The 25630-nt window shown below is 60.2% G+C and overlaps 2 protein-coding genes across 3 annotated transcripts; one reads left to right on the top strand and one right to left on the bottom strand.

Moving 5' to 3' along the window:
* Positions 1 to 518: 518 nt before the first annotated feature.
* LPIN3 (lipin 3) lies at positions 519 to 18207 on the top strand. 2 transcript variants are annotated; one of them, XM_040248958.1, is made up of 21 exons: positions 519 to 670; positions 4533 to 4688; positions 4769 to 4962; positions 6141 to 6236; positions 6409 to 6674; positions 6879 to 6959; positions 7940 to 8060; positions 8228 to 8570; positions 9616 to 9715; positions 9837 to 9997; positions 10365 to 10458; positions 10529 to 10598; positions 12505 to 12597; positions 12674 to 12717; positions 13439 to 13577; positions 14922 to 15070; positions 15274 to 15360; positions 15801 to 15953; positions 16163 to 16277; positions 16374 to 16477; positions 16651 to 18207. In XM_040248958.1, exons 3-21 carry the CDS (start codon positions 4771 to 4773, stop codon positions 16793 to 16795), a joined length of 2553 nt encoding a protein of 850 aa, XP_040104892.1. In that variant the 5' UTR covers positions 519 to 670; positions 4533 to 4688; positions 4769 to 4770; the 3' UTR covers positions 16796 to 18207. The 2 variants fall into 2 exon arrangements, with proteins under 2 accessions (XP_040104892.1, XP_040104891.1); XM_040248957.1 differs by having other exon boundaries at positions 6876 to 6959.
* Positions 17604 to 25494, bottom strand: EMILIN3 (elastin microfibril interfacer 3). The gene is made up of 5 exons (XM_040248754.1): positions 25441 to 25494; positions 23510 to 24008; positions 22174 to 22369; positions 20870 to 21093; positions 17604 to 20604 (listed from the first exon to the last, which is right to left on the bottom strand). The coding sequence occupies exons 1-5, from the start codon at positions 25492 to 25494 to the stop codon at positions 18818 to 18820; spliced, it is 2760 nt and encodes a 919-aa protein (XP_040104688.1). The 3' UTR covers positions 17604 to 18817.
* Positions 25495 to 25630: the final 136 nt, after the last annotated feature.

Raw genomic sequence — 25630 nt, 5'->3', positions numbered from 1 at the left:
ATTAGGAAGTCCAAGCTGCCCCTAAGAGGGGACTTTCGAGCGCCTGATGCTTCACAAAGTCATTTCAGGTCATCTCGAAAATCCTGCAAGGGCGGGGGCGCTATCCCCATAAAGCAGAAAGCGGGGTCAGATGGGGGAAAGAATTTACCAAAGTCGCACAGCGAGCTAGGAGCAAAGCCAGGCAGGCTTAGCTCGGCTCGATTCCCAAATCCTGGCTTTTCCGCGGTTCCCGGGGCTGGGGTGGTGGCGGGCCACGGGTATGGTCCCTCGGGGAGCGCTAGGGCGCCGGGCGGGGCGGGGCGGGCTGGAGCCCGGGGGCGGGGCCTGGAATTCGGGGGGGCGGGGCGGGCTGGAGCTCGAGGGCGGGGCGGACTGGATTCGGGGGCGGGGCCTGAAGCTCGGCCCCGCCCCGGACACTGTAGGTGAAAGGGCGCCCTTGGGCGTGGGGACCGGGCGGGGCGGGTCTCCCTGGTGGGTGGAGTCTAGACGGATTGGGACCTGCAGAGGCCGCCCTTAGCTCGTGGAAGGGGCGGAACCGGGATCTCGCCCAGTCCCAGAGGAGCCGGAAGTAGCTAGGGAGTGCGGGGCCGGAGACACTACCTGCTGACCCTGTGCCCTCAGGTAGAAGCGGCGGCTCCGGGAGCCCGGAGTCCAGTGGGCAGCTCCCCAGGTAGGGCCCAACCAGGGCCGGAGATGAGATCCCCGTCCCCCGTCCCCCGCCCCACCCGGCCCCGCCCATCTGCCCTGCCATCTGACCCTCATTCCTTCCCGATCCCGGGCCCGAGTCCCTCTCCAGATATGCTAAGGGAACTCCGGGGTGGTGAAGCCGGGCCTCACTTCTTCCTTCTCCCCGACTTAGCTTCTCCGGGGTCCCGGGACATCCAGAATGGGGGATCGGGAGAGAAGGAGATATAAAAACCTCTCTGGGGAAAAGTTTCACCACCACCCCCGGCTTCTCCCCTCAGGCAGACTCTGTGACGATAGGGAAGACACCGACCGTTTCTGGTACTGAGTGTCCTCAGTTGCAAGACAAGGTCTGACCCTTGCCCCGCCGGCCCTGAGACTGGGCAGGTCAGAGGCAGCAGCTGTGGAGGCAGCTAGGGATCCTGGGTGGAACTGCCTCTCTTGCACAGCTGGAGCAGGGCTGACCCTCCGACACCCTCTGGTCCTAGACAGAGCACTACCCACCACCATCCCTGAATCTGGGATCCCAGAAAGGCTGAGGGCTGACACCCAGGCAGCTTGTTCTGCCTTTCCTGTGGTGGGGATGTGTGCAGGCCTGGTGGGGTAGGGTGGCGTGTAGATGTTTGTGGACTCTGAGGCCTGGGCACCCTGGGAGGCCTGCCTGGAGCAAACAGCGAGGCTACCATTGTGCAGAGCCTTGAATGCCAAGTTCAATCTGAACTGTCAACTCAGGGCAGGGGCCGTGTATTGGAGTCTGACCTGTCCTGCCCTCAGCACCAGCCTGAGTGAGTGAGGACTGTCACGATTCCAAAAACAATGCTGCAACTGATAGGTGGTGTGGGTGGGCGTTCAGTGCCTGTCGCTGCTTTATACCAATTATGTCATGAGTTACTCAGGCATCCCTGTGTTATTGCCATTTAGGAGGCTGCAGCTGAGGCTCAGAGAGATGAAGTGACTTGCCCAGGGTCACAGCTAGTAAGGGTCAGAGAGACAGTCTGGTGTCTTAACCACACTGCCTGCTGCCCCCCAGGATCTGGGCATTGGTCATAAAGCGTCGATCTAGGACAGCAGGAAAGAGGGGGCCAGATGAGCAGGAAATTGGGGAATAGGCTTCAGAGGCCTTGGGAGGGAGGGATAGCATGAGTCCTTAGAGGAATTCAGCTGACCAAGTTCCCAGGGGAAGGAGACATATTTGGTTTTAGACCTGTGAGTTTGGGGGTAAAGGAGAGTATAGGGGAGCTGAGCAGAGCTCCCCTCCATCCAAAGCAGACCAAGGAGACAGAGTTGGTCCCGGAGACAGGAGGTGTCTTCAGGAATGGGTGCAGGTAGAGGGGAGGGAGCCCGGGGCTTGATTCACAAGACTCTCCCCCCACCCCTCCAAAATACTGAGCAGACAGAGGTGGGATATCCATTCGTGAGCAGGGGAGCAAGGAGAGGAATGAATTCTAGGCTCCCGTGACATTAGAGCTGAGAAGGTCTGAGAAATCCAGGCCGAGTTTCATAGAAGGGGAAACTGAGGCCAGCAAGTTACTTGCCGGACCACATCCGACGAGTGGATCAGGGGAGGACCCGTCTGCCCCCTTTGCCACTCAGCTTTCTCCTATCTCAGTGGCTCTCAGCTGGGGGCAGTTTTGTCCCCCAGGGGACATTTGACAAAGTTTGGAGACAGTTTGGTTGCTAGGAGGGAGGGTGCCACTTGGCATCTAGTGGGTAGACCAGGAATGCTGCTAAACGTCTTACAAGCTGCCCACCAACACCACAACAAAGAATTATCCCAGCCCCAAACAGCAGTGGTGGTAAAGTTGAGAAACCCAGGAGCAGGTGGAGCTGAGCCTGTCTCCTCCTCCCTCTCCCCGCCCACCCACCACGGGCTCTTCTGCTCTGTACAGGGCAGAACGTTGCCCCCACTCCTGGGGTGCCCCTCCCCTGCTTTTGCTCCTTAAAAAAATATTTTTTTATATACTTATTTATTTATTTTTGGCTGTGCTGGGTCTTCCTTGCCACGAAGGCTTTTTCTGGTTTTGAGTGGGCTGTACTCTTCATTGTGGTGCGTGGGCTTCTCGTAGCGGTGGCTTCTCTCGTTGCAGCTCCCGGGCTCTAGAGCGCTGACCCAGTCATTGTGATGCATGGGCTTAGTTGCTCCCCAGCACGTGAAATCTTCCCGGACCAGGGATCGAACCCGTATCCCCTGCATTGCCAGGTGACAATGCAGGATTCTTAACCGCTGGACTCTGTGCCACTGAGGAAGCCAATGCTTGCTGCTTTATATTCCTAGAAGCTTCTGGAGTCTTCTCTGCTTTTCCTGGACTCAGTGATCTAAAGCCCTGCCCACCACATGTCTCTCTTTGTCAGTGGGTCTCCCATATTCGTACTGTAGTGTTAAGGATGGAGAAACCAAAGTGGGGGTTTTCACCTACCACACAGCAGATGTGCCTTGCAGGTAAAAGATGTGTTCAATTTGAGTGACATTTTAGGGGTCCAAAGAGTTTCATTTTATCCCAATTTTTCACTTTAGCAATTCTCATGGGACCTTATGTTTGTGAAGCTCTCTGTTTCTAACTAGCTCCCAGGTGATGCTGGGCCCTGGAACAGCACATTTGGGATTTTGGTGAGGCATTACAGGGCTGTGCAGAGAGGGCGGCCCTCTTTGTAGATGACCATGGCATGGTTTGGGGACCACGGAGGGGAAGGATCCATGGTATAGAATCAGGAAACCAGGATATGAGTCATCACTCCCTCCCCCCATCTACAGCCTGCTAGCTTCATAGGGTTCAGATAAGTCACTTGACTTGTTTGACGGGTGTTCTTGCATGGCAGGTCTGCCTGGAGGATACAGGATCAGAAGGAAGTGCCCTGTGAAGGTGGGATGGTTTGGGTCCCGGCAGCCAGAAGGATATAGCCCACTGCCATTGGCCATCAGGGAAGGGGTGATGCGCTGAAGCTGGCGGGGCAGGCACCCAGCCGGTGTGGAGGTGGCTGTCCTTATGGCCCTGGCTCTGCTCCGCAGCTGCTGTGGCTCCTGCCTCTGGCTGACCCAGCTCTGGCTGGTGTGAGAGCTGGAGGGACCAGTTTAGCTGGGAGAAGAAAGAACAGCTGTAATGGGCCAGGGGCCAGCCCAAAGCCTGAATGCAGGTCTGAGGAGTGGGGTCAGGGCTGAGAACTATGACTTAGAGACACTGAGATCAGGTCGTGGCTATGAATGGGCTTCCCACATGTCCCAGGGAAACTGGGAAGAATTTGGAAGTTTGGGCTTTAAATTTTGTAGTTTGGGCCCAGCTGTGGGGGATGCCTTACTGCAAGCATCTGAGAACTGAGCAAAGCCTTGGGTACCAGGGTTACCTCCACCCTTGGTCCCCCACACATTAGCCAAAATCCTTTTAACTCCTAGGACCAGGAGGCAGCAAGCAACCCATTTCTCAGATGGGAAAACTGAGGTCCCCTTCTCCCCTCTGCCTGGGACTGTCCCATGTGACCCCTGGGGGCCCTGGGCCTGATCTACCATGAGGCTGGCCCCTCACTGTACCTAACGTGGGGTGCCTGCCCTCTCCCTGCCCCTATAGTCAAGCCATCCCAGGGGTGCACAGCAAGGGCTCTGCAACCACCCAGGCCTGGGAGCAAATCCTGGCTCCTCTCCTGACAAGTGGTGAGATCGTGGACAAGACCCTCCGCCTCTCTGAGCCTCAGCCTGGCTTGTCTGTAAACAGGGATAACGACCTGCTCGGCCAGCCTGGCAGGTTGTCATAAAGAAGACAAGAGCCCTGCCGCTGAGCACTGTGGTCATGATTACTCATGGCATTTAGAGGCTTGCAGCGCCCTAGATGGCCTTACCCGGTGCCCCAATTTGACAGAGTGAGCATCACACTTGGAGAAGGGAAGGAGCCCCATGGCCGGTAGGGATCAGAACCCACGTCTTCAGGCACCCCTCCCAGCCCATCACAGCTGCCCGTCTGCGGAGGCACTCTGAGGACCACCAGGACCACCAGGAGCACACTCCGGAAGCTGAGGTAGGTCCCGGGGGGTCAGGCTGCGGGGCCTTCCCCAGAAGTGCGGTGGGCCCAGCACCTCCACTTTTTCACCGGCGCAGCCATGAACTACATGGGGCAGCTGGCGGAGACCGTGTTCGGCACGGTGAAGGGCCTGTACCGGGGCCTGAACCCGGCCACGCTGAGCGGGGGCATCGACGTGCTGGTGGTGAGGCAGGTGGACGGCTCCTTCCGATGCTCGCCCTTCCACGTACGCTTTGGCAAGCTGGGCGTCCTGCGCTCTCGGGAGAAGGTGGTGAGTGTTGGGCAGGAGAGGGGCCCCCCGGGGGTGGGGGGTGGGTTCTGGGAGCCAGAACAGGACCCAGACCTCCCTGGGGTGGCAGTGTGTCCTCCGGGCAGGCTTCCCTTCTTTTGTATTTTCTTGGGGTTGGATCGGGGCTTTGGGTCCAGGAGGGTCCCTGTTTTCCCCTGCAAGCAGCGTATCAGGGCAGGCTTCCGTACTGGAGCCATCAGACCGGCTTCAGCTTCCTAAGACCTTACCTATGTGTTCCTGGTAAGTCACTTCACTTGTGTGAATGGGTACATTCTCATCTCCCTGATGATGAACTCGGAGCTCAATGGGGAGAGGTGGGAGGAGTTACTCACAAGTTAGTTCCTTCCCCTTAGGAGACCGGCTCCGTCTTCCGAGTTCTGGTCTGGTGAGCCCAGACCCCCTTCACAATGGGGTGACTTTCCCAAATCCTAATAGGAGAGTGTAACCTTTCAGAAGATGGTGTAGCTGACTGGTTAAGGGCTTGGGTTGTGGCCTCAGACTTTCTGAGTTCATAGCCTCACTTGGCTACTTCCCAGAAAATTACTTAACCCCTCTGAGCCTCATTTTCCTCATCTGTAAAGTGGGGATGATGATGGGAGCTATGGCCAGGGGTGGTTGTGAAGATTAAATGAGATGGTCTATATAACACACTCTAGAGAGTGCGCAGGAAAGGGTCATTATTAACACTGTTCATGTCATGCACAACTGTTCGGGTGCACTCCTGGGTGTTGGGGACCACCAGTGACAAGATGGATCATGTTCTGGGACTTCCCTGGTGGTCCAGCAGTTTAAGACTCCATCCTTCCAGTACAGGGACATGGGTTCAATCCCTGGTCAGGGAACTAAGATATCCCACATGCCACATGGGGTGGCCAAAAAGTTAAAAAAGAAAAATCATCTTCTTGTGCTGATGGGCTGTGGGAGAGAGAGGAACACAGAAACCAAGGCATAAACAAGAATATTGAGATGGTGAGCAGAGACCCTCGGAGTAGGGATTAAGGGGAGCCCCAAGGTGGGGAGGGAAGAGAGAGATCCAGAAAGTGCAGTGCACTGGGGCAGCAGGCAGCCTGTGTCCCCAGGACCAGCCTGGAGGCCAGTGGACAGGAGGTGGGAGCGGAGGACAACAGCGGGGACCCCAGCCCCACCACGCCCTGTTACAGGTGGACATCGAGATCAATGGGGAGCCGGTGGACCTACACATGAAGCTGGGGGACAGCGGGGAGGCCTTCTTCGTCCAGGAGCTGGAGAGCGATGAGGTGAGCGTGTCTTCACTGGTGACCCCTCTGGGCAGGGCCTGGGGTTTGGGGATGCTTTACCTCCGTGAGGGACTCGGAGGCCAGCGAGTCACAAGGCCATGCGACCGCCGCCCCATCCAGCCTCCAGGCCTGTTTTCCCACCCCTCAGCCCTGCCCCTGCTTTGCTCCACAGGAAGACGTGCCTCCCCGCCTGTGCACGTCACCCATCCCTTGGGGAGGCCTGGCGGGGTTCCCTTCGGACTCCCAGCTAGGCACCACCAGCGAGCCTGACGCCAGCACCGCGGGCATGGCCTCCAGCGGGCGGAAGAAGAAACGGCGCAGGAGGAAAACCAAGCGGAAGGAGGGCGCGGTGGCGGCCGATTCTAGTTCAGAGGAGCTGGAGGCGGGCACTGGGAGTGAGCCATCCCTGCTGGAAAAGCCAAGGCCGGAGCCCCCAGGGTATGTATGGGGCTGCGGGTGCGGGCATGCCACCTGGGGTTCAAGCTCAGTTTCCTCTGCTGACACTGTGTGACCCTGGGCCAGGTCCTTGACCTCTCTGGGCTTTAGTTGCTTTACTTCCTCAGTGATGTCCAGGTTTCCAAGCCCTGCTCAGGGTACCTGTCCTGTCAGTGACCGTTTATTTCCCTGTGACCCCCTCAGCAGCAGCCAGCCAGAAGGGGCGTCCTCACCGGAGCCCAAAGACACCTACCCCTACTCTGACGGCGAGTGGCACCCCCAGGCCAGGTGAGCGTCCAGGTGGGCCACAGGCAGAGACTCAAAGCCAAGGTCTCCACGTACATTTTGCTGATGAGTAATGATATAGAACATATTTATTGCATTTACCAGACTGTACATCTTTTGTGTAAAGTGTTGATATTCAACTGTCTTGCCCATTTTTTTTTTTTTAATTGCAGTAAAATACACATGGGACTTCCCTAGTGGTGTAGTAGTTAAGACTCCATACTTCCAAGGCTGGGGGCCTGGGTTTGATCCCTGATTGGGGAACTAGGATCCCACATGCTGCATGGTACAGCCAAAAAGTTGAAAACCAAAAACATAGAATTTATCATTTTAACCATTTTAAATAATTCCCTGGTGGCTCAAGTGGTAAAGAATCTGCCTGCAAGGCAGGAGACCCGGATTCGATCCCTGGGTCAGGAAGATCCCCTGGAGAAGGGAATGGCTACCCACTCTAGTATTCTTGCCTGGAAAATCCCATGGACAGAAGAGCCTGGCAGACTAAAGTACATGGGGTCGGACACGACTGAGCAACTAACACATCTTCAGCCATTTTAAGGGACACAATTCAGCAGCATTTAGTATACTCAACGATAAAAGCCTTTTCACAGCCTTAGTGGAACCCCTAAACCCATTAAGAAGTCACAACCTGGGACTTGCTGGTGCCCCAGTGGTTAAGACTCTATACATCCAGTGCAGGGAGTATGGGTTCAATCCCTGGTTGGGGAAGTAAGATCTCACATGGCACACAGCCCAAGAAAAAGAAGGTGCAACTTTGCTCGTTGTTGTTTTTTCTTTTTTTAAACTGGATTGCCTTCTTATTGTTGATTTACAGGAGTTCTTTATATATTTATATATTCTTTATATATTCCAGATCCAATACAGGTATAAATACATGTTACCAAAAAAAAAATGTTCCCAGGCTGGAGAGGGCAGCAGGGGGTGGCCGGCTGGCTTGGGGGCCCCTGAGTTCTTGCTTCCTGCAGCCTCTCACCGGGTGAGCTAGCATCTCCCAAGAGTGACTCGGAGCTGGAACTGCGGACCCCCGAGCCCAGTCCCCTGAGAGTGGAGTCCCACGTGCAGTGGGCCTGGGGGAGGCTGCCAAAGGTGAGTCCCCTCTGTGTCAGCCCCCCAGCCTTACCTCTTAGAGGCTCCATGGCCCCTGCGGGTCAGGACTGGAGTGACTGAGACTTGGCCCGCCTCCCTGAGGCCTTGCAGGCTGTGGGAAGTAGGCCCTGCCCCGTCCCCATCATCCCCCGTCTGTTTGATTGAAGGTCGGCAAAGCTGAGTGGCCCGAGTCCTCGGTGGTCACTGATGCCAGCTCCAGGAAAGCCTCTCCACTTCAGGGGGCGCCCAGCACCCCCTCTGCCTCTGTGATTGGCGTGGACCCTCCAGGACCCCCAACCCTGCAGAGAGGGGCTGGCACTGACCTTCTTCAGCCTGGCACGGAGGCGCCCGCTCTGGCGGGTCCCCCTCTCTCTGCCCCTGAGAGGGAGGAAACCAAGACTCAGAGTTCGGGGGATGCGGGGCCCCGTCCTCCGTCCAAATCCTGGAGCTGGGCTGCTTTGGAAGACCCTGCTCACACCCAGAAGCCAGAGGGGGTCTCCCAGAGGAAAGGTGAGTGATGGCCGGACCCCTCCCACTGCTTCCCTGGCCTCAGGTTTTCCCCTGAGTGGACTCCGGGACTTCAGGCACATTTAAGCACCTACTGTGTGCACTGTGTCTGGCCCAGCCCTCCTTGTGGGACTCACAGTCCCGTGGAGCAGACAGATGACACGGGCGTAAAGCAGGGAGAGTGTAACGTGGTGCATACCAGACAGAATCATTGGTGGGACAGAGCTGTTTAAATCTTGGGACTGGGGAAGGCCTCTCTGAGCGGGTGATGCCTGAGCTGAGACGTGGGCCATAGAGATCCAGCCAAGTAAGGACCAGGGGAAGTGAATTCTAGGCAGAGGAAACAGCATGGTGATGAGGAGGGAGAGAGGTTTCGTGTCTAGGAACCAAGGCAGATGGTGTATCTTAAGTGATGCCAGGGAGAGTGTTAAGAGAGGAAATTGGCTCCTGAGCTGTCCACATGGGTAGTCACTGGCTACATCTGCCTATTTAAAATTAAAAGTAAAAGTGTTAGTTGCTCAGTCGTGTCCGACTCTTTGCAACCCCGTGGACTGTAGCCTGCCAGGCTCCTCTGTCCATGGGATTCTCCAGGCAAGAATACTGGAGTGGGAAACCCATTTCCTTCTCCAGGGGATCTTCCTGACCCAGGGATTGAACCGTGGTCTTCTGCACTGCAGGCAGATTCTTTACTGCCTGAGCCACCAGGGAATCCCCAAATTAAAATTACTGAATATGAAGTACCACTTGGAGGACTTCCCTGGCGGTCCAGTGGTACAGACTCCCCACTTCTACTGCAGAGGGCAAGGACTCAGTTCCTGTTTGGGGACCTAAGATCTCATCACACCACGTTTAAGTATGCCTCACTACCTTGTGTGGTCAGCAGCTACCGTAGTGCACCACCAGACCTGGGACCTTCCCAGCCTTGCAGACGGTTAACCCTGGACCAGACAGCGCCACCTTGTGGTGCTCGGGGGTAGGGGACGCAGAGTGCTCCCAAGAGTCCACCTCACTGGGTTAGGCCAACAGATGCCCCCGCCTCTCCCGCCAGGTTTCCTGAAAAGAAGCCAGCACCTGGGCCCCAGTGACATCTACCTGGATGACCTGCCCTCCCTGGACTCTGAGAACGCAGCCCTTTACTTCCCCCAGAGGTGCCCGGGTTCTGGGCTCCAGGGTGTCTTGGGATCGAGGCCCATGGGGCCAGGGGTTGGCTAGCCGCTCCTCCCAGCCGCCTCCTCCTATTCATGTCCCTGTTGGTCCTTTCGTCCCCAGCAACAGTGGGCTGGGGGCTGGGAAGCGGAGTGCACTGGACAGCCTGAAGCCCTTGGGGGACTGCAACCCCGAGCAGGAACCAGAGCCCGCTGCGGACACAGCAGACACAGTGGCGTTGTCCCTCTGTGGGGGCCTGGCCGACAGCAGGGACGTCTCCATGGGTAGGCTCGGCGGTGGCCCCTGCCCTCTCTAGGACTGTCACTGAGCCCAAGGGACAAGAGAAGGGAGGGAAGACCCTCAAGGGTGAGCAGCGGAGGTGTGCATGAGGCTTCGTGGAGCCCACCCTCGGCCAGCAAGTGCTGGGCGTCCCCAAGACCCCGTGAAGCTAATGTTAAGTGACACTGAGCTGTGACTCCAGGAAGGCCTGGGGTGAGACCGGCAGATGCCAGAGCCCTGGGGAGCCAGGAGCCCTGCTCTGGTCAAGCTGCAGGAGGCCCCAGGGGCAGAGATGGGGCAGCTGGAAGAGGTGAGGACAGTGGGTCACACGCGACATCAGCCTCACCTCTCGCTCTCTGCCTCTGTGCCCAGAGAAGTTCAGCCAGCACCTGGTCTCCTACGAGGACCTCGCCCAAAACCCCGGCCTCCTGGACGACCCAAGCCTGGTGGTGAAGATCAACAAGCAGTGGGTACTGGGACTGGGCCGCTGGGTCGCCCCTTCCTCCATGGCCCTGACACCCGATCTGTCTCTGCAGGCATTATAACTGGGCTGTAGCTGCCCCCATGATCCTGTCCCTGCAAGCCTTTCAGAAAAACTTGCCCAAGGTAATGGTTGGAGCTCCCTCCGGATCTCCTGGGGGAAGGGGCCCCTTGGCAAGGAAGGGGAGGTGGGGCAGAGATGGGCCTGGGGCTGATGGACGGCAGGACCCACTCAGGGAGGAGAGACTCAGGCTCCCTGAAGCCTTGCCCCAGGCGGTGTGGCCGAAGCACCCCTCTTTCCTGGCTTCCTGCCATGGATAAGTCCATTTGGAATGGATTTGGACTTCAGAGGAATTCAGGGCAAACCAGAGGCAATGGGGACGTGCCTTCAGTGGGAGCTTTTTGGATCTGAGAGACAGTCTTGGGAGGTGGAGGTCCCACCCCTCACCTTCCCCGGAGACCCTCTCCAGGCTGGGCTTGGGATCTTGCTTTATCAGCACATAGTTCTTGAGTACCTACTATGTGCCAGGCCCAGACCAGGGAGAGTCACGCCCTCATAGGGAGATATTTAATCAGAGACTCAGTCAAATGAGTATACAGTTCAACTGTGAGAAATGGGAAGGAGCGGTCTGGGGTGCTTTGAGAGCCTCCAGCAGGGATTTTGCTGACGTCTGAAGGGTGAGTAAACGAGGGTGGGGAGCAGCCTGTGCGGATGCTCAGAGGTGGAAGGTCCAGCCTCTGTAGTCCCTCCCAGAACCTCCACCCCACACAGGGCTGACCTGCACCCAGCCCTTCTGCCCCTCGGGAGCCGTCCAGGGCCCTGCCCTATCTGGCCCATCCTTATTAGCTTGGTTAGGCTTGCCCGAATGACCGGATGTTGACAGCGGGTGCCTCTCATTGGTGCCGCTCAGCTCTGCCCTCTGGTTGGCTGTAGGTCTAAGCTGGGACCCCAGAGCCTGTGGAGAGGGAGAGGGTCTCCCCCGGCCGCCCGCTTGGCTCGCCTCACCTTCAGTTCAGTTCAGTTCAGTCACTCAGTCGTGTCCGACTCTTTGCGACTCCTCACATTAACTCGGACCAACTTAGGAGAAGGACCAAATTAGGAGAAGCTCCACCAGCTCAAGTGGTGGGCACTAAGTCCCTTAAGTCGTGCCCAATTCTGCGCAACCCCATGGACTATGACCCGCTGGGCTCCTCTGTCATGGGATTCTCCAGGCAAGAGTAGTGGAGTGGATCATCATGCCCTCCTGCAGGAGATCTCCCCGACCCAAGGAGAGATCGAACCCGCCTCTCTTATGTCTCCTGTATTGACAGGCTGGGTCTTTACCACCAGCGGCACCTGGGAAGCCCCAGCCTCTTCCCTGCCCAGGTGGACACCCTGGCACTTGTCCTCCTGACTTGGGTCCTCCATTCTGTATTTGCAGGAAGCTGATAAGTCTCCCAGGTGGGCCTGGGCTGAGCTATCCCTGGGATTACCTAGCACAAACATAATCAGAGTTTTTCACAGGGTTGTGCTGTCCCCACCAGACAATGATGGTCACGTGTGCAGAGAAGGAGGCTGCTCAGGGGATAGATCACTAACCTTAGGAATTGCCCATGTTGGTCTTGGAGGTTGAGGGTGGTATTGACTAGAGACTGTCCCCACCGCCACTTGGTGGCATTATGCAGGGAGAACCAGATCTTGAGAAACTCCCAAAGCACTGCCTTCAGCCACTAGAGTAGGGCTGATGGTAGTAGATCTTGATTCCTGAGATCTGGAGGCCAGGCCAAGGCTGGGCTAGAGCTGGGGGATCAACTCTAGCTGGGGTGGGGTGGAGGCAGGCAGAAGTGGCCTTTGTTCTCCCACACTTATCTCCTAGAGTCATTGCTCAAAATCCCAAGGTGGGGGTGAGTAGGCTTCTTTAGCCTCCACATGTAGATAGCACCTTGCTCTAGGGTCAGCCCTAGACTCTGGGTTCATGGGGGTCCCCAGGGCAAGGTAAGGTGGGTTTGTGTGGGGCAGGAGAAAACGCCAGTGGCCTTCCTCTGCCCGCAGAGCACTGTGGACAAGCTGGAGAAGGAGAAGATGCCCCGGAAGGGAGGCCGGTGGTGGTTTTCCTGGCGACGCAGGGATTTCCCGGCCAAGGAGGTGGGTGATCATGGTCCCAGGGCGGGCCCCGCATGGGCAGCGGCAGGAGTTCACTAGATGGATATTCCCCTCACAGTGCAGCGCCCAGAGGGAGAAAACCACAGTGCGGGAGCAGCGGGGGTAAGTCAGGTCTCGTGGCTGGGGCTCTGCAGCTGGAGCAGGAGCTGGGGAGGATGGCCGTTGGGGGCGGATGGAGCCAGCACCCCTCCCCTGCCGTGGGTCTTTGTCATTCCGCAATCACTTCTACACCCCTTCTTTTTCCTGGGACATGTCCCCATTTCAGATGGGAAAACCTACATACACCAAAGGTCTCACAGCCAGGAAGTGGCAGAGCTGGAAGGGGTACCCAGAAAACTGGCCCGGACAAGGGGCTACCTTATGAAGGAGTGGGGCATCTCCTCTGCCCCAGGGGCCGGCTGACCTTGCTTCCTTTTCTCATGTCTGAAGTGGCCCAGAGTGTCCAAGGCTGGGTGGGGGCGTGGGGGGCGGTTATCGAGGATGGGCTGACTGCTCCCACAGCAGGTGGGATTGGCCAGGACAGAGTTCTCAGTTCACCGTCTCTGAAGCAGGTACCAGCATCCTGACCATGGAGAGCACCCCGGGGGCTGGGCACCCTGCGTCTCCACTCTGGCTCTGTGGAGTCACCCTTTTGGGTGGAGACGCCCCTGGCCTGCGTCCTGCTGCCTGCCACCACCCCCTAAATGGGCGGCTCCTAGAGGGAGGGGTCCCTAGAGGTGCAGGGACATGCGGCAGGCTCCCTGTGACCTGGGTGAGGGGTAGGCACTTACGGGAGGGAAAGCCTTGCCTGGGGGAAGTGGCTTGAGAGCTGGTCCGCCCGCAGGGAGAAGACAGAAGCCCTGAGCAGCGAGGACGACACCCTGGACAGCCCCGTCATCCTGGAGGCCCCCTCCCCGCCCCCCTCGCCTCCAGCCCACGCCCCTTCCTACAAGAAGTCCCTCCGCCTCTCCTCCAGTCAGATCGTAAGTGTGTGCAGGTGTGGGGGAGGCGGGGCTGCGAGAACTGTGTTCCCAGGGCCCTTAGGGCCCGACTGCAAAACAGCTTGTGTTCACCAAAGCCCAGAATCCGTCCCCCAGTGTCTGCCGCCTGCTGGCCCCTCCATACCTCCTCTGGGGACACCTGTCTGTGCCACTTCTTTACATGCCAGCCCCCCTTTTTTTAGTTGAGTTTATTGGAGAAATATGAGAGATAAAGACACCCCAAGTGACAGAAAACTGAAAATGTCCCTTTTCAAGCCAAATGGGGGTCTGGCCTTGACCTCCCCAAAAGGACAAGAAACTGGTGGGTTAGCAACACCATTCTCTGGCAGCCACCTCGCAGGGGCATCTCAGCCAGGACTGCTTCCCACCCCTGGACAAAGGCGGGGAGAAGACAAGCCCACTCTTTGGTGGACGCTCTGGCTAGAAAAGCCCCCTCTTATGTATAGAATCTTAAAATATCTACCTGCAGGGACTTCCCTGGTGGTGGTCCAGGGGTTACGGCTTTGCATTTCCAATGCAGGAGGCACAGGTTTGATCCCTGGTAGTGGAACTAACATCCCACACACCCTGCAGCATGGCCAAAAACAATTAAAAAAAACATGTCCCTATAGTGGGTTGGCTGGCTCCGGGTCTGCCTTTGGAAGCTACAGGAAAACAGACGCTGATGACAGCCTCTCAAAGACTCTGGCAACCCTAGGCCCCCAAGTCACACCGTGCGGTCACTGCGGCTCCTGGAACAAGAATGTTTTTTTCCCAAGTGTGACTCTGGCCAGGGAGGTGCCCAGCAGGGTCTGGCCAGCCTGGTACAGAGTAGCTGCTATCTGTGTGGTTCCCAGGGGCACACACCCAGCTCGGGGATCAGCCAGGTCACAAGCTGTGACCCTGATTCTTCTCTTTGGACCAAGGGCAGGGCTAGGTCTCTCTTCAGGGGGAGATGTCACAGGTACCCTAGCCTCAGGCAGGGGGCTGCCGGTGAAGATCCCCTCAGGGCCCTCTCCGCGGATTGGGGTGTCTCCACCCAGAGCAGTGTCGGCCCCGAGGCTGCCCTGAGAAACCTGGACGGGGGTCGCGGGCCAGGCTTGGTCCATGAGCTTCATCTCAAAGCTCCCATGCCCGGCGCTGTATGGGCCCCACCAGCAGCGCCTCGAGTCCTCCTTGTGGCCACCTTCTGCCCATATGGCTGCCTCTAATGCACTCAGGAAGGTTCGAGTTGGGAGGAACAGGAGAAAGAGGCCTGTGGAGAGGCAAGGCCACAGTGTGTGGGGGGGCGGGTGGAAGAACAGTGTCCGGCTGAGTCACGGCCCCCCGCCCCTTGTCCGACCCCAGCGGCGCCTGAACCTGCAAGAAGGTGCCAACGACGTGGTCTTCAGTGTGACCACCCAGTACCAGGGCACCTGCCGCTGCAGGGCCACCATCTACCTGTGGAAGTGGGACGACAAGGTGGTCATCTCTGACATCGACGGCACCATCACCAAGTGAGGCGGGGTCAGCCGTGGGCTGGGAGGGCCTGGGGACTCGCCTCCCTCTGTGCTAGGGGAGGGGGCAAGAGAGAGAGGGGCCCGCCCTCCCAGCGGGCTATTGGAGGGTGGAGGTGGGGGCCCACTGGGCCACACCCACTGAGCTGGAGGGCCACGTGGGACTGTCTCCAAGTAACCAGGTACTTACTCTGTGGGTCTAGGTCGGACGCTCTGGGCCACATTCTGCCGCAACTGGGGAAAGACTGGACACATCAGGGCATCACCAGTCTCTACCACAAAATCCACCTGTGAGAGCCTGGGCTGGGCGGGGCCCCAGGGAGGGAGTGACGAGATGTCTGAGGCCACCCTGGCCTCCAACCCCGGAAGCCAGGCTTGGGGACCCAGGGCAAAGGAGGAGCCCGGGCCAGGTCCCTGGAGTGGGGAGACCTGCTGGCCCTCAGCTCTGTGAAAAGCTTATCTTGTGGGGCCGGGCTCAGGGCCTGAGTCTACCTGCTGGCCTTCCTGCCAGTCTGTAGATGAAGCCTACAGACTGGCCCAAGTCCTCGCCTCAGGCCTGGGTCCACCTGGGCCTTGGGACTCTGTGCATGTCCCTTCTCCCTCCTGGGCCTGGCTCAGCTGCCATCCTAAGCCCCTCCCGGCAGAGGTGCCAGGTTTGCTCTTAAGCTGATCGAAGCCACAAAGACGAGGTGGGTTGGGATGGTCTTTTGATTCCGCGTCTCACCCCCAGAAATGGGTACAAGTTCCTGTACTGTTCAGCACGGGCCATCGGCATGGCTAACCTCACCAAGGGGTACCTGCAGTGGGTGAGCGAGGGGGGCTGTGGCCTCCCTAAGGGCCCCATCTTGCTGTCTCCCAGCAGCCTCTTCTCTGCCCTGCACAGGTAACTGCCCTGCAGGATGCAAGCCCACCGCTGGGGTGGGGCGGGGCGGGGTGGGGAGGTATGCAGGCCCACCGCCAGCCCGGGCCCAGCTGGGCCAGCGTCAGGCCTCGTTCCCGTGTCCGCTGGGTCAGACCCTGCAGCCATCCCCTGACCCTGTTCATCCGGTCGCACACTAACCCCCTCCCTGCCCACGGCCCCGGCTGCCGCAGGGAGGTGATAGAGAGGAAGCCGGAGGTGTTCAAAATCGCCTGCCTGAGTGATGTCCAGCAGCTCTTTCTGCCCCAGGAACAGCCCTTCTATGCTGCCTTTGGGAACAGGCCCAATGTGAGTGTCCCCTCCTTGGGGAGCAGGGGGGCACTGAGCTACCGGCTCCACCCCTCCCGGCCCCCTGACCCCCTGACCCCTCCTCGTCCCTTGTAGGATGTCACTGCCTACCAGCAGGTCGGCCTGCCTGCCTGCCGCATCTTCACGGTCAACCCCCGGGGAGAGCTCAGCCAAGAGCTGATAAAGAACCACAAGTCCACGTGAGGCCCTGCCACGTGCCCCCATGCCCCAGCCCTCTCCCCAGGGCCCAGTGCCACCTACCTACCTGCCCCTGGGGACCACCCCCCATCCCCCCCAGCCCCAGGTCCAGGGCTCCCAGGCAGAACACAGGGTCTCCACCTGCTGTGATGGAGACCTGCATCTCTGCCCGCAGGTACGAGCGGCTCAGTGAGGTGGTCGAGCTCCTCTTCCCGCCTGTGGCCCGCGGTCCCAGCACAGACCTGGCCCACCCTGAATACAGCAACTTCTGCTACTGGCGGGAGCCGCTGGCCCCCGTGGACCTCAATGCCTTGGCCTGAGCCTGCCTCCGGCTGCCCACCAACCATAGCCAAGCCCAGAACTGACTGTGTGTCCCAGGGCGTGGGGCTCGGAAAGCTGGGTGCCCACTTGGCCAACCTGCTGAAGGGGAGGAGAGGGGCTGCAAGCTGGCCATGGCCTCTCCTGTCCCTGCGTCTTGGCCAGCTGAGCTTTGGTCAGGGGGCAAGGGGGCCACTGTTCCAAGCTTCTGCATGGCCCTGCCCTGTAGCCAGGAAATGATTGGGTCCCTGCGGGGATTCTCTACACCCTTGATGTCTCTTTCCCTCTCACCCGGGACCCGGGTTCAACTCCTGACAGGACAGAGATGAGAGAGAGGCCCCTCTGAGGCTTGAGGCCTGTACGCCCAGGAGAGGAGCCAACCATCCAGGGAAGAAATTGTCTTCCAGCCCTCTCTGGGGAGCCTGCACTGTGCCCTCTGAAGCCAGATCCTCCGTAGCCCCAGCCCTTTCCCACAGCTCTGGAGCCAGCCAGACATCACTGCAGTCCCCCGCTGGTGCCCTGGTGTCTCAGCCCATCCGGACCCCAGAGGCGCTAGGACCACCCCCCCCAGCCTCTGGGGAGGGAGATGCCACACACCCGGCCCCTCCCTGCACCTCCACTGAGGACACAGCCCTAGATTCTGCCAGGGCAGGCAGGGGATGACCTGCCTGGCCCACTCCCCCCATAGCCCTTGCTGGTCATTTCCCCATCCACACAGCTGTGCTATGAGTTTGTCCAAGGGGCTGTGGGAAGCAGGGCCGACACCCCACTGCCACCATCCCTCCCCCCGCCTTTGGGGAAGAAAGGACCTTTAGATGGGCTAAAAGCTTTAATCCAGGCTTGCCCTACCCACCCCCCGACCAGCACCAAAGTGGAGGGCAGAACACCAAATGTCAGGAAGGCAGAAGGTGGGGCTGCGAGCTAACACGGGGGCGCCCAGGCCCCTGCGGGGGACCGAGGCCAGAAGCCTCAGCAGGGATGGGTCTCCGCGGGGTGTGTGAGCCAGACAACCGCTTGTGTTCTCATGTTGTCATACCTGAATTTCTCACCCCGTTGTGAACATCCGCGCAGGGCTGGGGTTTTCCAAGGATGTCGGAAACTAGGCCTGGAGCCCTTGCTCTCCAGCCGTGGCCTCCTGCCCAGGGTCTGGCCTCATTCGGGCCATGACGTCCATGAGGGCTGCCCTCTGGAGGGAGGCTCTAACCTGGGGCGGGGGGTGGGTTTTCCCCCATATGGAAAGCAGGGGACCAAGCGGGGACCAGAGTACCCTAGAAACCTCTTTGGGGAAGGGAAGACAAAAAAGGATAAATTACAGTGGGAGGGGCCTCCAAACATCCTTTCCGCCAGGAAAACACAGCTGCCTAAGCCCTCACCTTGGGGGAGGATCAGAAGGAATAAAGAGTGCTCTCCCCGAGTCCTTGTGTTTCCATTCTGTCCTGAAGGAGCCAGGGGGCGGGCGGTGGAAACCTCTAGTCCTCGGTTCAGAAACAGTATCCATGAAGCTGCCAGGTAGGAGGACGGTGCCAACGGGCACCGCCTTCCTGAAGAAACTGAGCCCAGATGGCCGAGAAGAGAAGCCAAAGGGACAGGGTGGCCAGAAGCCTCCGCGAGCCTGGAGCTGTCGTCTCTGAGCCAAGAGAGCCGCAGAGACCGTGGTCTGAGTAGGGACCTGGAGGTCTGTGCGCAGCTGTCGGCCTGGGCGTCTGCAGAACACTTTGCAGACTAGATGCTGAGGTCTCTTAGGGCCACCCCGGCCTCGAGGCATGAAGTACCAGCCTTGACCGTGATCCCGAATCGTCCAGCTGGTGCAACACCTAGGGTGGGTTTTGGTATCTGGACAGTCAGGTGAAGCTGGACCAAGACTGTTCCTTCAAACCCTTCCTAAATGGCATCTACGCTGGCCAGGGGAGGCTGGGAGACACCGCTGGGCAAGGCTGGGCTCTGGTGTGGGGGCGGAGGTGGCAGGGAGGGTCTGCTCCCAGGGTTGGTGGGATCTGAGAGGGTTTGGGTCCCGGCCAGCCCACCTAATTGGCCTGCCCTGGCGGCACCCGCTCAGCCAGCTGGGCACGGCAGGCCAGCAGGTCATCCCGGAGGCGGGCAATGTCCTTGGCGTGCTGGGCCAGCGTGCGATTCAGCTGGTCCACATGGTCCCACAGGCCCTCCCTGGGCCCCGACGACTCGGCTGGCAAGCTGTCCAGGCCCGCAGCCAGTAGGCCCAGCCTCCTGCAGGCACCTTCCACTTGGGCCACCCTCTGATCGAAGTGTCCCACCGCGTGCCGGAGCTCCTGGGCCGTGTCCTGGCAGCGGCTCAGCCCACCAGCCACCTCGGCCATGCTGGCCCTGAGCTGCTCCAGCTCCCCCCGCAGGCTCAGGACCTGCCTGTGATCGGCCCGAAGCCGCGAGCCTTGGCTGCTGACCTGCTCCTGGATGGCATGGACCTCGGCCTCCACCTTGCGTTCCCGCTCGTCCAGGGACGTGTTGGCGGCCAAGAAGGCATCAGAATACTGGCTGACGGAGTCGCTGAGGCCCGTGAGCGACTTGCTCACAGAGTTCAGGTTGACCTTGAGCAGGGTGATCTCGCCTTGGAGAGAGCTGCCCGTCGCTTCCGCCAGCTGCCCCTGGACCTCGGCCACGGTGCCATTGAGCTGCTGGAGCAGGACCGCGTGGCTGGCCACCTGGCGCAGGAGGGCCTCGCTCCGGCTCTGCCAGGCCTTCACCTCAGCCCCAAGCTTGTCCAGGACGGCAGAGGTGGTGCCGGGGGTACACGAGGTCTCCAGTGAAACCAGCCTCTGCTCCAGCACGGCCAGCTCCGTCTGCACGAGGGGCCGAGCCGGCCTGCCTGGAGGGGCGCGGTCGTGGCTCGGCTCCCCGGCCAGCGTCACCAGGCGTTCCTCCAGCCTCTGCACACGCTCTTCAAGCATGGTGTGGAAGCCGCGCGTGCCCCAGCCCCCTTCCTCCGTCCCCAGACAGCAGCCCCGGGCTCCAGCCCCTGTCCCGTTGGCGGTCTCCACGCCCTCCAGCAGCCCATCCATGCCCCCCTCGAGCATGGCGGCAGACAGCTGCGTGAGGTCATCCCCATCAGGGGCGCCGCGGCCCCGGTGGGCCTCAATCACGGCCTGCAGGTTCCTCTCGAGGCTGTCCACGCGGGCCCTGATGAAGGCCAGCTGCCCGCAGCAGCTGCCCCTGCCAGCCACACTCAGGCCCTGCAACCGGGTACCCAGCTGTGAGAGTTCCCGGCGCAGGGCCAGTTCTCGGCCATCGAGGCTCTGGTGCAGCCTCTGGCTGGCCGCCTGGCCCTCCTCACACTGCTGCCGCAACTCCTGCACGTGCAGGTCGCACGTGCTCTGGATGCCCTGCAGCTTCTGCTCGAAGCCGTCCAGCAGGCTGCCCCAGAGCCGGTGCAGCCGTCGGTCCACGTACTCGTCCAGCAGCGCCAGGGAGGTGAGGGGGGATGGGGGTGCCTCCCGCAGCTGCTGCAGGTGAGCCTCGTGGCCGAGGGCCAGCCCGTGCACCTTGTCCAGCAGCTGCACCTTGGTCCGGAGTGTGTTGCTCACTTCGGTCACTTTGCTTAGGATCTCATCCAGGGGCGGGCTGAGCGGTTTTCCAGCTCTGTCTCGGGGGCTCACAAAGCCCTCGGGGATGACCCCAAAGCCCACAGGGGTGGCAGGAGCCCTGGGTCCACCAGTCATCCTACTGGGGTCGTCATGCCTGGCCACCAGACCGCTGAGGGTACCATATGCTTGTGCCAGGCGCTGGACGTCACCCTCCAGGCGTTCCAGCCGTTCACCAAACAGCCCTGGGCCTTTCCTTCCTGGGAAAGAGGAGGTGAGAACCCCAGGAGTATCACTGGCCTGACTCACTCAGCTTGTCCTATGGCCCAGACGCCGAGAGATTTTCTGTTCTAAGCTGACCTTGCTGTGCATGGCCCCCCACCAGCTGTGGCAAGGGGGCTCTGGGGGGCTCGCCCTCACGCCCAGAGTAAGATGCACCCTCCCCCGCCCGGCTCAGCTCCACCGGCCTGGGTCAGTCCCCAGAAGTCTGATCACCTTGGTGGGGGTCTCCATGGGCAGACTCACCATGGGGGCTTGGGGCCACTCTGCTGGAAGGAAAGGGCCTGGGGCCCGGGCCCACCTGCCCCGAGGGACTCTGGGTCTCAGGCTCCGGCTGAGGTGGTATGGCCCCGTGGTCCGTGAGGTGCTCGGGACAGCCTTCTCCAGCGAGGCCAGGGCAACAACGCCAGGCGAGGTCCGTCACCGTCTTGTAGCCCACCTTGTATCTGGGTCTGAGCACCGAGCGGTACCTAGGCCAGGGGCGGCAGAGGGCAGGGCACTGTGTCTGTGGGCAGGGGATCCTGCCCCCTGCTAGGACCCAGGTCCGCTCTCAAGACACTGGCAGAAGGGCTGGACGTCTCCCAGCTTCACTACCCTGCCAGGATCTCCCCCTTGTCTATGCTAACAAGGCAAAGGGGTGGCAGCAGGTCTTCCAGAGGCTCCGAGGTGCCTTAGGGAAGGGGCAGGTCAAAGCCCCACCCCATGCTGTTTTGCTGGGGCCAAAGACTAGTGGGAATTTAGCCCCCAGACTCCTCAGACCACTTGGAACCCCTCTGGCTCACCCTGCCATCAGAAATTCCAACTCTGGCTTTGGCAGCACCATGAAAACTTCTGACAAAACCCAGCCTCTCCCCTCTGGGTAGGTGAGAGGCAGGGCAGAGAAGCTGAGGCAGACAGCCTCACACTGCCTGGGGACCACTCCCTACCTGGGGGGCCTCTTACTTCCTTCCCCTCCCCCTTGGCCTGCTTGGAGAATTCGGCTCTGGCCCCGGAGGCTGGCGGAAGGGCACCTCTGATGTTGAGCACAGCAGAGAGGCCCAGGGATGCAGGGGAGTACTCCCCATGGGGACTCTCTCCTGTTTACCCACTGATACACGGGAGCAAACAGGTCTGTTTTCAGACACACGTTTGAACATCTCCAAGTACAGACCTGTGTGTCACACCTGTGTGCAGCACGTCCTCGGCCCACCCATCTGGCTGAAGCCCCAGATCTTGGGCTCCCAGCCTCTTACCCTTGGCCTGCCTTCTCCATGGTCAGCGCCACCTTCCCTGGGTCTGCCCAGGGGCCCCCTCTGGAATCAGCCATTGCCAGTGTGACTCTCTGCTCTCCTCTGTCCCCACCCCCCTCTGCCTGTGCTGCTGCTCCCCTGGGACCCTCTGTGAGCTCCAGCCTGAGCCTGCCCTGTTCCCCACCCATGTGGGCTCAGGGGAAGGCCCTTTGGAGTCCCAGGAGTCACAGCCCTGGTGGAGCTGGCTGCTACCCTCCGCTGAAGGCAGGCCTGGAGCTTGTGCCCTGGGATCCTGAGTGGGTGGGATGGGGGTGCACTCACGTGACTGTCCCAGGGCACTTGGGCCCCCAGCCGCACTGCCGGTATTCAGCCTTTAGGTAGCTCTCTGCTCCCTCCTGTAGGACGCAGGTCACATTCCTGTGCACGATGTAGGCACAGAGGGCCCTGCAGGGGAAAAGGGCATCCTTGGAATACCTGCCCTGTGCCAGGCCCCCTGAGGCTGCTCCTCCTCCCCTCCCTCACTGCGGGCCTTAGCAAGAGACCAAACTCTCATCTCTCTGCCTCTTTTTTTTTCCTGTCCCACCAAGCACCTTGGAGGATTGTAGTTCCCCGACCAGGGATCAAACCTGGGCCAGGGCAGTGAGAGCACCGAGTCCTAACCACTGGGCCACCAGGGGACTCCCTTCTGTGCCCCTCCTTGTTCCTGGGATCCAGGGCCCTGGTCTTGGGTCCAGCCCCACTGCTGGTTTCTTCGATCCCAACCTCCCCGTCAGATTGGTCACTGGGCTATGTAAGTACAGTATTGAACCAGGCGCCCGGTGCAGCCACCCTCCTGGCCCACCCTGGGTTTCCCATGCCACACTCCCCACCCTACTCCAATTCCTTCACTGGCTCTTCGCTCCTTATCATGGCATTGAAGCTTCTGAGGTCCCAACGTGGTGCCTTTGAGACCACACTTCGCACCTTTCCTCCCCTGACTGACTCCTGGGGAAATACATCCCACCTTGGAGTTTTCCCGCCCCGACCTTAGCTCCTGGTTCCCTGCTCTCAGATCACTTTTCGTACCAGCTCCTCCAGGAAGCCGGCACTGATGCGTCCAGGCCTATCGAGTGTCAGCCATGGGCTGGCTGGCTATGCTCCTCCTATAATATCGCTCAAACTCAGAGGGAGCTCACATTCAGCTAGCCCCTAACTCACCTGAAACTACTCAAGACCAGACGCTGTGGCAGGGGAGGCCGCTGCCTGGCAGACGCCAACTACCTGCGGACTGGACCCCATAGAGCTCTGGAGCCACAACGCAGCCCCAGGACCCAGGGGCCCCCTGACCAGCTCTGTGGCCCAGCCACATGGGGGCTCCTCAAAGGCTGCGCGGGTCCAGGCTGACTGCGGGAGGGGGCGAGCCGCAGGGCGCACGGCTCCATCTCCTACCTGGCCGGGCAGCGGGAGAGAGGAGATGCCCCGGCGCGGGATGGGGGTGGCCCCGCGTGCTCCGCGCGCTCGGACCGTCCACCCTCCCTCCGCTCCCTCCACCTGGTCCGCTGCGCCCGGAGTCTGCACACAGCGCAGCTGGAAAATGTTACTTCTTTGGAAAGGTTTCCGCGGGCACTGCCAGGACCCCAGCCGCAGCGCCAGGCCCCCTCGGCTTATTTTCCTTCACCAGCCCCGCAGCCCCCCGGAGCGTGAGGCGCTCGGCCGGGCGGGGGCTCGCCCTGGGGTGCCCGGCGCCCCCGCGCGCGCGGCCCGGGGCAGGTGGGAGCGCCGCCCGGGGCCCAGCCCTCCCGCTTTCCGCCCGCGGCGCGGCCCGCGCTTACTTGTGCGGCCCCGGGCGCAGCCGCGGGCGCCATCCCGTCGTGTAGAGGCTGTAGCGGGAAGCACCCGGCGGCGCGGGCCGCGTGAGGAGCGGGGTGCCCTTGGCCTGCGCCCCCGAGAGCAGCGCCGCCACTGCGCACAGCCAGACCGGCAGGCGGCGGCGGCCCATCGCGGCCCCCGGGGTCTCCACCTGGCCCCGCGCGGGGCCCCCGCCGGGTGTCCGCCCGCCGCCCCGCCGCTCGCCCGTCCGGGTCTCGCCGCCGGTCGCGGCCCCCGGAGCTCGCTAGCCCGGGCGTCTGGCGCTTCGAGGCGGCTGCGTCCCGCCGAGTGGCCGGCGCTGCTCGCGCCTGGGGCCGCCGAGGGGAGGCGGGAGGCGGGCTCTGTGCGGATTAGCATAAACTTGGGGCCGCGTCGCTCTCCTCCGCCGGCCCCATCTCCGCCGCCAGCCCCCCGCCCCAGCTCCCGGCTGACGCCCGCGAGCGAGAGGTTAAGCAGGGAGCAGCCCCGGGGTGGAAGGGGTGCAGGTCGTCGACGCCCCGGGGGAACCCCCTCAAACACACCCATCTGCCACCGTCGTCGTCCGCGTGCACCCGGTGGCGGTGAGAAGTCGAGCCAGACCCCTGGGACCGGCCTGGGCACGGGGCTAAAAGCCGTCCACCCGCGGAACACACTCGTCTTCAAAGCCCGTGCGCGCCCTTCAAAGCCAGGGCTCTAAAGCGAGATGACCGTGTTTGGGGACGCGCCAGCAGCACCTCTGTAGCCACCTCCTTGGACTAGGCCCCAGATTGTTCCGGTTCACTTTCTCTGCCTCCCTTTATCTCATTGTCCCGAGGTGCCCAGGACATCTGATATCTCTGCTGACCCCTCCCCAGGCATCTTAAGCCCTCTCTGCTCGCAACCCAGCCCGGTGGTCAGGCTGTCCTGCTCCTTTCCTGGTGGAGGGCTTCTTATCTCTCAGGTCTCTGGCTGCAGGAAGTCCCAAATGCCCATCACCCCTCAGCCCAGCCAAAGATGCTCTGCTTCTCTTTGTGCTCTTAGCTCTCTAGCCCGCAGCACTGACTCATTTCCAATGAGGACTCAAAGAAAACCTTTAGGTCTTTCTCACAAGGAGCTGTTGTTAGGCTTTCTCCAAATTTCCCTTGTGAAATTGACTTTTGGAACTCAGGAGTTGACCTTGACAGTCATCCTCATTCGGCATCATTTTGTTGGCTTGCTAAGCTGCAAGAAGCCTTTTGAGTCCTGATTCTGTCTTCCAACAGAGTGCCACTTATTCTTGGCTTTGTTTCATCCATCCAGGTGATCCTCACCATCTCTACGTTTTCCCAAGTAAAGCTGGGTGTGCAGAAGATGCAGAACTCTGAGGCACACCTGGAGAGGTGAATTCACCTTGGAGACGTGAATTCACAGCCTTTGGGAAAAGCAATGCTATCTAACAAGGATGCTGGACTAGGGCAGTTCTGAAGCCCACATGTGCGCCCCTGCCCTCTTCCAGCCATACCAGCTTGTGGGTCCTGGGTGGGGTGGGGGGTGGGGGCAGCACACACCCAAGCCAGGCAGGCCAACTGTTCTCTCTCCTGGGCTTTGAGATTGAGTGAAACACAGAGGCTGAGGGCGATCCAGCTTCTGGGTAGAGGCACTGTTTGTATCCCAGGGCTACTGTAACGAATTACCAGAGGGTAAGTGTCTTCAAACAACAGAAAGTTGTTCTCCCACCATCCTAGAGGCTAGAAGTCCAAAGTCAAGGCGTCAGCAGGGCCACAGGGAAGCGTGCTTTCTTACCTGCAGCTTCTGATGGCTCCTGGCATCCTTGGCCCCTTTGGCTTGTGGCTGCATCTCTCAGCGTCTGCTCTTTCCTGTGACCTTCTCTCTGTGTCTCCGCGTGGCCTTCTTCATGTGGCCTTTGTCTCTCTGTGTCTCTAGGTGCTCTTTTCTCATGAGGACACCTGTCATTGAGTTTAGTGCCCAGTCG

The sequence above is a fragment of the Oryx dammah genome, unplaced genomic scaffold (assembly GCF_014754425.2).
Source record: "Oryx dammah isolate SB20612 unplaced genomic scaffold, SCBI_Odam_1.1 HiC_scaffold_10, whole genome shotgun sequence".
NCBI lineage: Eukaryota > Metazoa > Chordata > Mammalia > Artiodactyla > Bovidae > Oryx > Oryx dammah.
Note: the sequence above shows the minus strand (reverse complement) of the source record. Positions and strands in the feature narration are given on the sequence as shown.